This window comes from Thermobia domestica, chromosome 1 (assembly GCF_964235325.1).
Source record: "Thermobia domestica chromosome 1, izTheDome1.hap1.1, whole genome shotgun sequence".
NCBI classification, from domain to species: domain Eukaryota; kingdom Metazoa; phylum Arthropoda; class Insecta; order Zygentoma; family Lepismatidae; genus Thermobia; species Thermobia domestica.
In genome coordinates, this window is record NC_137454.1 from 228329709 (window position 1) to 228344589 (window position 14881).

Here is a 14881-nt window from a genome sequence, read left to right on the forward strand (position 1 = left end):
TAAGTCAGATTTTGTTCAAGAGAATGTGAAATCCTGATTGATATTCCTGTCGGTTTTTCCAAACAATCCAGCAAAATCAATTTCATTCTTCAACCTATAACATTGACCAGAATATCTATATATATAGTGTTACTGTTCATGATATAGCACTCGCTCCTTTGGGTCTTAGTGGTGTCTGATAGCCTACTTTATTTTTATATTAAGATTTATATTATGATAAGTAGCAGGGCATGTTATGCTACCATAAAGATATATACATACATAATCTTCACTTGCTACATGATGTATACATCATTTTATACGAGATTGTTTTGTACTGCAGAAGCAAAATCACGTAAAGAAATCCTTATCTATTAATTTATTTTGAATTGTTCCTCATATAGCCCTATTACTTATCACCTACAATAGTAAGTAACCTATTAGTAACACAATTTTATTTTAATTGTTATGTACAATAGTCACAAAGGAAATATCATTTACTTAAACTGACGTAACTGATTTCATGCGCGCCGACTACGTGGGTGCTCCAGGGCTCCCTCACTTACATAAATAATCTTGTGGGTGAACCACATTCACGAGATTTTTAGTTTGGACCCGGGTTTGAACCCGTTTTTCTTGCGTTTAAGTCAGTCGTGTTACCGACTGAGCTAGGGCAGTCCTAACTTATCCTTATAGTACCGGTATATTTTACTTTATCACAGCACAGGCCTTTGTGACAGTACTCATAAAAGATTTTAACTAAAAATAAATCAATCAAACATTGAGATTTCCCTGAGAACATAAAGGCTAACACGTCCTACCATAGATATGCACCCATATAAATTTTGGAAAGTCGGCGCCGTTGACTGATATACTGTAAATGATGGAATGACCACAAATTATCAGGTTAGTAGAAGTCTGTGCAAATATGGCCGATGGTCTTTTAATATATCATTACATGTGACACAATTGTAATTTTCACTTCATATAGATAAGTGGAAAAACAATTGCAGATTATCGATGTTGCTCGCGATCCTTCTGGTAATCTGTTTCTCAGCAGGTCACACTACCAGTATTCTCTAACCTGCTCAAAATACTAGACTTGGGGGTAGGAAGAAGGTGACAAAGAAAGTAGAATGAATCGTCTACCTGTTCATTGTACACTGCAGATAGGTTTGTACTTCATCCGCTGTAAAATTAACGGTTAAATTAAACAGTTAAACATTTTGTTAAGTGTTGATTTAATCAATTTAATCCTGCAGAGTAAGTTTTGGTTGATAACCGTTAAATAATTTGTAACTTTTAAAGCATTACTCTTTATTTTTCATCGAAAACCATATAATGCAATAAATGAAGCTCAAACTTTAATGCAGAAAGGAACAAATTAGTAACAAGCTGAAAATTGGTACAGATGTTGGGAATGATGTTCTAAACAACATACTAAAAGTCCCCTGAAATCCCACGTGACCTTCGCCGCATATTGGAAAACGGCCACTGGAAGTGTCAAAGGAACAATTCCCAGCTTTTAGGAATGTTTAGCTCTAAATTATAAAATTCCGAAAACTACTATCAAACTGACATAAAAATTTATTTGATTTAGGAAGTAATTATTGACAAGTTAAAATTTGACATAGATGTTGGTAAAGATTATTTAAATGACATGATAACATTCCACTACTTTTTTATTCGCCATATTGGAAAATGTCCAAACGTCCGAAGTAATTCAAAGATAATAGTTTTTAAAGAGAAATACAAAATCTGGACCGGGCTAAATATCTGAGAAACTGTAAATGCAGTCAATCCGAACTCAACTGCAATCAATGTTGGTGGGAGGGTCGAAACGTTATTATGTGTTTAAGGTTGTCGTCCGCCATTTTGGTGGTCGCCATCTTGGAATCAACTTGTTTATTTTAAATGGTAACTCTGTCGTATGACATATTAAAGAACATCCTCGTTCGAAGATAAACCCAACGGTAAGGTTAGTTTTCCAAACCCTGCAACGGTTTTGAAGTTATGAATAGATGTAGGATATGTTATGTGTGAAATACTGTGAAATGTACAGCGCGAAGTTTCAAATTAAGGGTAAAATAAAGTAAAAAACGAGCTTTGTAACATCTCACATTACGTATTCTTTAATAACCAGGAAAAGAGAGAGCTAACACACGTAAGACAAATACAATCACATCACATGTTCAACATTCCCACCGTTCTGTTCAATGCATTTAACTGTTTGACCCAGTGCTTATGCGCTGTGCGAAGTATAGTTGGTGATATTTGTTCACAGGCTGTAATGATTTTCCTTTTTAGGTAGCCAATGTCATTAATTTTACTCTGGTAGACAATAGTTTTAAAGTGCTCCCAAAGACAAAAATCGAATGGACTTAGGTTGAGGGACCGACCTATCCAGCAACCGGGAAAGTGTTCATTGAGCCATCGATTACATTACCACTATAATGCGACAGTGTCCCATCTTGTTGCCAATATTGATAAAATCACCCTTCCTCGTTCAACAAAAGTGGCGTAACAGTGTTTACAACAATATCTCCATATTGTGCAGCATTCAAGGTCCCATGAATGTAAACGGGTCCAATAAGTTTTTCGCCCCATATTCCACATCACCATTACCTTACCTGTACCTTGCATCTTTGATGCATCCATCAAATTAATATTTGTAATAGCCCAGTAACGGGTATTTTGGTTTTTAATCTCACCTGTTGCACAGAAAGTTGCCTCATCACTGAAAACAATGTTATGAGGAAACTCTGGATCACGAGCTATCTGGGCCAACGTCTACTCACAAAACTCCATTGGTCTATCAGAATTATCCTCTGACAATTTTTGTTTCAAGTGTAATTTTTGAGGGTGCTACTTTTCTATTTTTAATGTTCTTTAAACATTTTTGACACTAACGTTATGTTCACTTGATAGACGTCGCACATTCTTCGTAGGACTTTTCACCAATACACCTAACACAGCTGCTGATGTGTCTGGATCAGTTGCATTTCGTGGTCGTCCTGATCGTAAATCATCAACATTTCCCGTTGCTCTGAATTTGCGGATTAGTTTTCGTACAGCACTGTCTGTCACCAGCTCTCGATTAGGATGTCGCTCTCTCAAGACGGCTGTTATTATTGTTGAGCTGTGTCCTCCAGCCAAAAGGATAATTTCAATTCTTTCCTCTCGAGTTATTACCCTGTCCTACTTACAAGAAAAAAGTAAAGAGACAGTCGGTTCCCGTCCATACAATGTTCCACACATAACAACATTTAAGTCTAAATGATAACATAATCTATCCTAAATCCATTCACAACTTCACAACAGTTGAAGATTTAAAACAAATCTTCACCGTAGGATTTCTCGGTACTTCGCAAAATGTTTGTTACTGAGCTAATACAAATCTTAATTAGATGAATGCATCAAAGATGCAAGGCGCAGGTAAGGTAATGGTGTAGTGTGAAATATAAAAAAACTTATTTTACATGTTTTCATTCATGAGACCTTGGATGCTGCACAATATGGAGATATGCTTGAAAACACTGTTATGCCAATTTTGTTGAACGAGGAAGGGTGATTTCATCAATATTGGCAACAAGATGGAACACCACCGCATTATGGTTGTAATGTGATCGATGGCTCAATAAACACTTTCCCGAATGCTGGATAGGTCGGCATTGACCAGTTGAATGGCCAGCAAGGTCCCCGACCTAACTCCGTTCGATTTCTAAGTTTGGGAGCACTTTAAAGCTACTTCTACCAGAGTAAAATTAATGAAATTGGCTACTTGAAGAGGAGAATCATAAGGCCTGCGAACAAATATCATCAACTATGCTTCGCAAATTGCACAAGCACTGGGTTGCAGGCTTAAGAATATGCATAAAACAGAACGGTGGGAATGTTGAACATGTGATGTGATTGTATTTCTCTTACGTGTGTTAGCTCTCTCTTTTCCTGGTTGTTATAGAATACGTAATGTGAGATGTTACAAAGCTCGTTTTTTTTTTTTTACTTTATCTTTATCCTTCAATTCAAAACTTCGCACAGCACATTTCACTGTATTTCACACATAACATATCCTACATCTATTCGTAACTTCAAAACTGTTGCAGGGTTTGGAAAACCAACCTTACCGTCGGGTTTCTCTTCGAACGAGGATGTTCTTTTATATATCACACGACCATGTTGCTATTTAAAATAAACAAGTCAATTCGAAGCTGGCGACCACTAAGATGGCGGACGTTAATCTTAAACACATAATAATGTTTCGACCCTCCCACCAACATTGATTGCAATTGACTTCGGATTGACTGTATTTACAGTTTCTCAGATATTTAGCCCGGTCCAGATTTTGTATTTCACTTTTGAAAATATTATCTTTAAATTACTTCGGACGTTTGGACTTTTTTCCAATATGGCGAACAAAGAAGTAGTGGAATTTTATCATGTCATTTAAATAATCTTTACCAACATCTATGTCAAATTTTAACTTGTTAATAATTACTTTTTAAATTCAATAAAATTTTAAATCAGTTTGACGGTAGTTTTCGGAAATTAAGAATTTACAGCTAAATATTTCTAAAAGTAAGCGTTTTTGAAAAATTGTTTCAGTATAAAGATATTGTGTTATTTATGTTTTATAAAATGACACTAAATTTATCTCTTTATGTTCGACCATAGCGAAAATATTGGTATTTTTATCTGGGTATTGTTCCTTTGACACTTCCAGCGGCCATTTTCCAATATGACGGCGAAGGTCACGAGGGATTTCAGGGTACTTTTAGTGTGTTGTTTAGAACATAATTCCCAACATCTGTACCAATTTTCAGCTTGTTACTAATTTGTTCCTTAGTTTTTGGTAATTTGACTGCACTATATAGCATTATTGTGATCTGGAAAGCGAAATAGTTGCTTCAGTATTTTAGTGCAGTAAATGAAGCTCAAATTTTGATGAAGAAAGGAACAAATTAGTAACAAGTGGAAACTTGGTATAGATGTTGGGAATTATGTTCTAAATAACATACTAAAAGTCCCCTGAAATCCCACGTGACCTTTGCCGCCATATTGGAAAATGGCCGCTGGAAGTGTCAAATAAAAATAATAAGTGCCAGATAAAAATAGCAATATCCTCACTATGGTAGAACATAAAGAGATAAACTTAGTGCCTCTGTATAGAGCATAGACAACACAATATTTTTTTTTATAGAGAAACAATTTTTCGTAAAGCGCATACTTTTAGAAATAATTAGCTCTAAATTCTGAAATTCAGAGAACTACCGTAGAACCTACTAATATCCAACAACTTCTTCGTTCGCCATATAGGAAAATGTCCGAATGTCCGAAGTAATTGAAAGATGATATTTTGTTGTGAAATGGAAAATCTGGACCGGGGTATATACTTGAGAAACTGTAAATGTGGTCGATCCGAAGTCAATTGCTATCAATGCTGGTTTGAGGGGGGGGGGACATTATGACGTGTTTAAGATTGTCGTCCGCCATCTTGGTGGCCGTGATCTTGGAATAAACTTGTTTAATTTAAATGGCAACATGGTCGTGTGACACATTAAACAACATTCTCGTTCGAAGAGAAACCCAACGGTAAGGTTATTGTTCTAAAGCCTCCAATGATCTTTAAGTTGCGAAGAAATCTAGGATATGTTATGAGTGAAATGCTTTGCTGTGCGAAGTTTCGAATTGAAGAATAAAGTAAAAAAACAAGCTTTTTAAATATCTCACATTACACATTCTTTAATAACGAGGAAAAGAGAGAGCTAACACATATAAGAGAAATACAATCACATCACATGTTCAACATACCCACCGTTGTGTTCTATGGACATCCTTAAGCGTGCAATCCAGTGCTTGTACACTCTGCAGGGCATAGTTGGTGATATTTGTTCACAAGACCATAATGATTCTACTTTTCAGGTAACCAATATCATTAATTTTACACTGGTAGACAATAGCTTTAAAGTGCCCTCCAAAGATAGAAATCCAACGGAGTTAGACTGGGGGACCTTTCTGGCCATTCAACTGATGCATGTCGACCTATCCAGCAACCGGGAAAGTGTTCATTGAGCCATTGATTACATTACGAAGATGATGCGGCGGTGCCCCATCTTGTTGCTAATGTTGATGATATCACCCTTCCTCGTTCAACAAAAGTGGCATAATAGTGTTTTCAAGCATATCTCCATATAGTGCAGACTTTTAGTATGTTATTTAGAACATCATTCTCAATATCTGTACCAATTTTCAGCTTGTTACTAATTTGTTCCTTACTTTTTGGTAATTTGACTGCACTAATACGAAATGTATATTATACATGAACTGTTTTGCAGCTTATTTCGAAACTTCACACACTATTCTATTGCGGAAAAGGATTAATGTGAGACTTTTTCTCAGCTAGTCTCCAAAGCTGGATCATGGACTCATGGACTTTGAAACAATGAAATCACCATTGCTGAAATTTCTTATAAAGGGCGTTGTTTTCAGAGGCAGAGAACTTTAAACTGGCAACAGTGTTTTCTGTGACAGCGGATATTACAGTTCTTGGTTGTTTTGAGGTTAGTTTTGTCAGGCAATTCATCATGAATAGACTCATGCTGGAGCAACGTTTGCAAATTGTGCAAATTTATTTTGCAAATCATGGTTCAATTGGAAAGCTCATCGGGCAGTACGTGCATTTTACGGTGCTCATAATCGTCGATCAGAGTGCTCAATTCGAGAAACTATGGATTGTTTTCGCTAAACGATAATTCGCATCCGGTGGAATCATCAGGCCAGTGGAATCATTGGTCCATGCTGAAATCACATGTCTGCAACATTAATGTCTTCAAAACCGATGCTGGTCCGAAGAACGTTACAGTCAAGGGTGAGTGGTACAGAGACATGATTACTAAATTTTTCGTGTCTCGATGGACAGACATTAATGTTGCAGACATGTTGTTTCAGCAGGAGGGAGCCACATGTAACACACCGCGCGCCACAATTAATTTACTGAGCGCTCCTTCGTGGCTAAGCGGTAAGCGTACGCGCCTTTGGCGTGGGAGACCCTGGTTCGAATCCTGGCGGGAGTTCGTGTGGTTCAGATTCCACGTTATTCAGTAGGTCCACGTCTAATATAGCCTCGCTGTTGAACGGGACGTTAAACCCAAAATCAATTCAATTCAATTAATTTACTGAAAGAAACATTGAACGATCGATTAATTTCACGAAATTGACCTGTTAATTGGCCACCTTGTTCATGCGATTTGAACCTATTAGATTATTTTCTCTGGGTATATGTAAAGTCGCATGTCTACGCCGAGAAACCAGAAACAATTAAGTACTCGGAAGCCAAAATTCAACGCGTTATTGCCGAAATATAGTCTGATTTACTGCGAAGAGTGTATGAAAATTGGACCTCCAGATTACGCTATGCGCACAACAGCCGCGGTGGCCACATGCCCGAAATCATATTCAAACACTAATGCCATAAAATAATCTCTCAAATAAATCCAATTTCATGGACATTAAAAAAACCTTTTTTCTATTTTATTTCAACATAAAGTTCTTCGTCTCTAAAAGGAAACACATACCTGATGTTTGGTGTGACTTTGATATAGTATACATTTCCTATTATTACTAAATTTTAAAATACATACGCAGTGTGATGAAGAGTTCCGAGGCTACCTTGAAATATGATAACGCTGCCAGAATTAAAATATTACAAAATTAATTTTCTACATACATTCCTTCCCGTTCCACATACTTGTGAGATCAGTCGTAGAGGCTCATGAACGCCATAAGAAAGTCATCAACTGTAATGCTCTCCAGCACCGTCGTCACATCTGCTTTTCTTTATTCGTCGTCAGTGTTGAGAGAATGGAGCAACGTGCTGCAATCAAGTTTTATGTTAAATGAAGTTAAAACGTACAGAATAATGTAGAACGCGTATGAACATGATTGTCTTAGTCACAGGTCTACACTAGTCGTAGAAGCTCACAAACGCCATACCAAAGTCGTCTACCGAAATGCTGTTGAGCTCCGCCGTCATATCCGTGTTTCTTTATTCGGCAGTGTTCAGAGAATGAAGCAACGTGCTGCTATTCAGTTTTGTGTTAATGCGATGAAACAGCAACTGAAACGTACAGAATGATGCAGAACACGTATGGACATGATTGCCTTCGTCACAGGCCTACATCAATTTTGCTGTGCGTCAGTTTTTATCCAAAATAAGGTTTACATTCTTTCTTTTGCCCCATATTTGACAATTTTGGTAAAAAGATGACTTTATGCTCTACCATGGGCTCCAATCTATTCTCAAGGGGAAACTAATCAAGCTAATGTGACAGAAGCTCTGAACAACATTCCACTGAACAACTTTGCTAGGACTTTTCAGAGACCGGTCCAGCGAGTGTGTGGTGCAGGAAGGGATGTACACTCATGTCCAAAATGATTGTCGCATATCTATAACTGTCTTCTTGTAAGAATATAATTTGATAATGATTTTGCATTGTACTTTTAATACTGATACTATGTGTATAATCGGAAAATGTATATTTGTGGTAAATTTCACAGGAAAAGAATTATAAATACGAGTAAAACAAAATGTTGCTAAATGGAAAAGAAAGTTTTATTTAACGTTTTATTGTTCTTATTTACTGCTCTTTTGACATGAAATTTACCACATACATGTCTTTCCCGATTATACACATACTAAAATTATAAGAAATACCGGGCAAATGCGTTATCAAATTATATTCCTGCAACAACATATTTATAGATATAGATAACTGTAAAATAGTTGAAAAGGCTATTTTTTTTTTAAATTTCAATCGATTAACTTTAATTTTAATTTCAACCGTTACTTTTCTGTGATATAATATTTAAGTTAATTAATTATTTTTCTTTGCCTTAATTTTTTAAATATTAATACCTTAATTTTTTTGTTAATTTTAAAGGAGTTCGATTTACCGAATTCCTTTATATATATCAGTACCGTGCCGTGAGGGGAAGGGGTGCGAGCGGGGTGACAGCCCAGGGCGCCGAAGTAATGGGGCGCAAAAGTCGGAAGGAAAAAGGAAATATACAATGTATATAAAATGGAAGGAAAAAGTAATAAAAAAAGTGCTCAAAATCAAGGAAAAGCATGGTTTATTTTTGAAAATTTTCTTACCTTTCGCGCCCCCCATGGTGGCGTTTCGCGGCTGGTCTGTCGACCTCACTCATATGTACGAGGGGCCGTCATCGTATACTTTCGCCCTGGGCCCTGATTTTTCTTCGGCACGGCACTGATATATATTTTCCTGTCCGTGTGTCTATCCGTCCGCTTATCTGTCCGGCACACAAAAACATCTCAAGAACTAGGATCACCACCAAATTTTGATTAATTTATAGACGGAAAAATTTAGGAATTGAGTTCGTGTTTGCAACGAACATGCAAACTGAAAAGTGATAGAAATTAGCCATTTCCGGTCTTTGGTAGAGCAAAACCGGTAATGGTCTCTCAAAAGGAATTTAAATCTGGTTTACGTGCACAATAGTCTCGCGTGGTAATGGCTTGATCACCATAAAGGATTTTTAAACTTATTATTCGTTAGCTTGATCAGTTTTATAATACTGCTGTATTTTAAACTTGCTTGGAAAATATACAGGGTGCTTCAGAACAACACCGACAACATTGTGAAGGCGATTCCTGACACCAAGACAAGACGAAAAGTATAGACCAACCTGGGTGCACAAATGCTTCCTTTCGGAGTTATAGGCTGCCGAAAACATGAAAAAGTGAACTTTAAAGGTCAGTAACTCCAATACTATGGGACTTACCGTAGTCAGGTCAAGATTTCATTTAGGAACTAATATATGCCCTATCCAAAAATCCATGTTTCTGAATCCTAAGGTACTTCCGCAATAATTTTTATAGAGGTAGTTGGTGATCACTTCAAATTATATGAACGTAGCCAAACTTCCTTTATAAAAATTATTTCGTGAGTAACTTAGGATTCTGAAACATGTATTTTTGGATAGCGCACATATTAGTTCCTAAGTGAAGTCTTGACCCGACTACGGTAGGTCCCATAGTTTTGGAGCTGTGGACCTTTAAGGTTCGTTTTTTCATGTTTTCGGCAGCCTGTAATTCCGAAAGGAAGCATGTGTGCATCCAGGTTGGTCTAAACTTTTCGTCTTATCTTGGTGTCAGGAATCATCTCCCAAACGTTGTCGGTGTTGTTTTGAAACACCTTGTATATATGTGTGTTTGTATATTCGTATGTGCCAGATTGTTATAAATTATTTAAAATTTTATTCTGAGATTATGTTATTTAATATAGTAAATGAAAGAATTTTGATATATTTTAGGTGCGGATTCTGATATTTTCAGTGGAGTACTCTATAACCTATATATGCCTCCAAGTGGCTTTTGCTTTGACATATATTGCTCTGATGAACCTATTGTTGACAATCCAAACCTTCATGGATACAATGTTGATCGCAGAGTAAGTTACGATTTTTGTTTATTTGTTATTGCTTATTGCCAGGTATACAACGTGCGTCGATATTAAACATCACATCTGCATTCAGGTCCGCAATATCTCTGTATGTAACCGCATCAACAGACCATAAAACAACAAATATATAAAGTTTATTTGTTCAACCTAGTTATACAATACAATAATACAATTAAATAGGGCCTATACCTAGTTTATAATTTTGTAAATCCTATGCATTTTCATTTTATGTTCTGCATGTTAGACGTGAATATCCAATCTTTAGAATTACGCTAATACGAAAACTCAAATAACAAATGCAATATGAATAAAGCAATTCAAAAGTAGATACGCAGAAAATATCCAGTCAAGATTTGACTCCCACCGAGTCTTCGGCCTGCTGTATGGTGTAAGTTAAAATTGTGTTAGTTGAAAGGTCTGATTGCATTAAAAAAAAAAAAACTGTTTTTAAGTTAATCCACCGTTCTATAATAATAAACTGTTCAAGGCGAAACAGACAACAGAACGATTGTTTTCTAACGTGACTACTTGAGGGTCGTGGTGGTTCTGTGGCAGATCGCTCATCTGTAGTTCGTGGGGTTTCTAGTTCGATCCCATCTCTCGGTAACTGGAGTTTGCGGTGGACAAAGACCTAATGTATGGGTTTCCGGAATTCTCCTTTTCCTTCAATTTTCTTCAGTGCTCTTTAATTCATTATAGTCTACGCATCGAGGCTTAAAAATTGAGTTTTAATGGCAAATCATGTAACAATTTGGAATCCGATATTTTTTTAATATATACCCATCACTGATCACAAAAATGCCAGATACCAGAAGAAAACACCTCATGGGAGTGGAGGGGAAAAAAGCAGAAATTTTTAGCCGTTTCTGTTATTCGCTATAGCTCCGTAACCATTGCAGCTAGAGCATCAGAATTTCTTTTATTTTGTTTGTCTAATTCTCTTCTACAGTTTAACTTTACTGCATTTTTGAGCTAAATGTAATGATTTTCTTATTTTCATTTTTACTGGTTGCGCGTGACGTCAGTTTTTAGTCACAGATTCTTTACAAGATCGAATTTGGAAAAATGTTTTTCTCTAAAACAATTTCCTCATTTTATGCTCTTTCAAAAAATGTATACTTATATTAGTGTAGGACTAATAGTGTCTGAGTTATAAGCGACTTTATTCTGTCGTGTGCGAAACTGATCATGGCGTGGCCCAAGAGTTACCTTCCGACAAACAAAGGATGGATATTAGAAGCTGATGATGGTTAATATATATATATAATCTTGTCTGCCTGCAAGTATATGTATATATAATCATCAGCTTCTATCGTTTGTCGGAAGCTAATGCTTGGGCCGCGCAATGATCAGTTTCACACACGATGGAATTAAGTCGCTTATAACTCGGACATTATTAATTATAGTCCTACACTAATATAAGTGTACAATTTTTAAAAGAGCATAAAACTTTTAGAGGAAACATTTTTTTCGAATTCGATCTTGTAAAGAATCTGTGATTTAAAAAACTGACACCACGTGCAACCAATACTAGATAAGCATGAAAATAACAAGAGAACTATTATATTTAGTACCAAAATGCACTAAAATTAAACGACTTGTAGACGACAATTAGACAAAGTAAAAAATTGGGTGCTCTAGCTCCAATCGTTAATGGATATAGTGAATAATAGAAAAGCTTTCCTCTCATCCCCCTCCCGTGGGGTGTTTTTCTAGGGATGGCCAGAACCGATTCCTGAACCGGTTTCGGCTCTGAACAGATCCGGTTCCGGAACCGGATTTTCGGATCCAGGTCTGGAACCGGTTCTTAAGATCCAGTTCCAATTCCGGAAGCGGTTCTGATATCCGAATCTCCAAGAATCCTGCCGGAACCGAAACTTTGTGACCATCCTTAGTTTTTTCTGGCATCCGGCACTTTTGTAATGAGTGGTGGGTATCAGTGTTGGGTAAGTTACTTGTAAAAATGCAACGCTTTACAAGTTACTTTACTTTCCCTTAAAATGTAACGCGCTACTAACGCGTTACTTACCCTAAAAAGGTAACTGTTACCCTACTTCGAAAGTAACGCGTTACTCTTAGATCCAAAACTTTGAATATGTGAAAAAATCTTATTCAATTTTCCGTTATTATTATTATTATTATTATTATTATTATTATTATTATTATTATTATTATTATTATTATTATTATTATTATTATTATTATTATTATTATTATTATTACACGTTCTGAATCGCTTTATGAAGATGCAAGTAGAAATTCTTACTTGATAACTATATGAACATTTTCATATAACTAACACTAACTAAAATGTCATACTGCCTTACTCGTATTGATGGGCACGAGCGAGTTGGAGCGAACTGTCTCGACTCGAAACAGACATCTTTGAGTTCGGCTCGAAAAATTTCCTTCAACCCGACTCCAATTCGAGTCGAGTTTCTAGTCGAGCCGAGCTAAATCGAGATAAATCCTCTATGTAGTTTCAAGTAATCTCTTCAAGTATCACACATAGACAATATAATTATTATCAATGAAACTACTACTACCACAACTTATTATCAATTATTATTGTTATAACAACAGTGTGTATAACATGAAAGATAGACGGTTTCTATCTGAATATTAAAGAAACTAGTTGATTGCAACAGTTGTTAAAAGTTAACTGGCGAAATATGTTCAAAACTGCTCCCTCCGGGTTTAGAATTGTCAACAACTCGAGCAGCTCGTTTCGTGGCTCATTCACTATAGAGCCGAACTGAGAAGTAAGCCGAGCCATCAGCTCACCCAACCGAGACGGCTAGAGCCTTCGGCTCAGTTGAGCCGAACGGAGCAGATGGCTCATCCCAACCAAGCCGGCTCGAGCCGATGGTTCACCCCAAACGAGCCGGCTCAAGCCATTGACTCAGTTGAGTCGAACCGAATTGAACTCGTTGTAAAAATCTCTTGTGGTCTCGTTATCGAGACAAGACAAAATCGAATAGTGTCCCTCCTCGTGAGCAACATTAAAAGTATTTCATATTACTGCTTACATTTCTCATGACTTTCGTCTTCCAGTAAAATCATTCTATGATTTCAAAACGAGCTGAACGAGCGAGCCATTTATCAAACTCGACTCTACTCGAAACTCGACGTCAAAAACAATGAATCGGCTCGGAACTCGACTCTTCCCACCGTGGTATTTCAGACACTTTACTTTTAAATTCTGCCCACCATCATCCTCAGCTTTTAAGAAAAACTATTCTTTCAAATGTTCGAAAGGTAAAATATTACCGTTCTCCATGTGTATAGAAACAACATAAATCAAAGTAAAATAGACTACCGGTCCCATTGCAGTTGCAGTTCATTTACTGAATGTATTGATTTCGAGCTATCAAAATCTATGACAAAATCTTCCAGGCGCTTGCAATCAGTACACATGATTTCCCTGAAGCTGTCCTTATCTTCCAAAAACAGCAAGTGGCACTAAGATCTTATCTGTTTTTCTGCGTGTCGGTGACTATCGGTCACTGACATCAGTAGTTCATGCTCCATTGTTCCATTCTGAGAAATTCACTTACAGGAAAGAAACATTTGTTTCCGAAAAAAATATACGTAGGGGAAAAGTGGATAATGACACACGGATTTTTTAAATTGCTCAGAATAGCAATAAGAAAGCAAGCACCATGGAGTCTAATGAATAGCGCTGTACATACCTACGTATGTTTACTATGAAATAACTCGGAACTATTGCGTAATTACTCTCCGTTATAAGATAGCAGACGGAAATTTGAAACCTTACACTGCGTGCAGTTACCCTGCAGTTGAGGGTAACAGCACGCAACAGTTGAGCTCTTGGTTAAATTCTTTTTTAAACTTCCATATAATGATATTCCCTAAACGTATTTGCTTTCTTCGCTCTTTTTATTGCAGAAGAGCCTTGCGACGCATTGCTGTTAGAATTTCTGAGCTTTGGTGCCTTCCTTTCTGCTTCATTAACGATGGTTTTTTGCCTAGGAATTGAAGAAATTGCTGTTAACGGGACTATTGCGGAGAATTTTTCAGAATTGGTGACTTCCCTTGATAGTTCAGCGACTTACAGTTTACAAACGTCACTAAATTCTTGTTTCGTCGAGTCAATTGCATCATGAGAAAGGTCTGCATCCGTATTTTCCACAGTCTAACTACAGCACTGATCACTTGCAGCAAAATCAGCATCTATAAAAACTTTTGGATTCATGGCGAACCTACCACACTTTTCAAAGCCTGATGAGGGATTTTTAATCACACGCTCTTTTGTGTTCATGCGTGCTATTACCCTAAATCAGCCCATCTTGATTTTTTGTTCTTGACTGGCATGCGTAAATATTATGACAAAATACTAACCCTATGTTTATTCTAAATTGACTATTCATACATATTGACTACAAAAATACCGTACC

General features: G+C 36.7%; 1 protein-coding gene across 1 annotated transcript in view; it reads left to right on the forward strand.

Annotated features, from left to right (window-relative positions):
* The window catches only part of LOC145694508 (lysosomal alpha-mannosidase-like), a 101275-nt gene that overhangs the window by 36115 nt on the left and 50279 nt on the right, over nt 1-14881 (forward strand). Inside the window, exon 6 of the mRNA XM_081770821.1 lies at nt 10315-10451. Coding sequence (XP_081626947.1) covers nt 10315-10451 — 137 coding nt within the window. The remainder of the gene's footprint in view (nt 1-10314; nt 10452-14881) is intronic.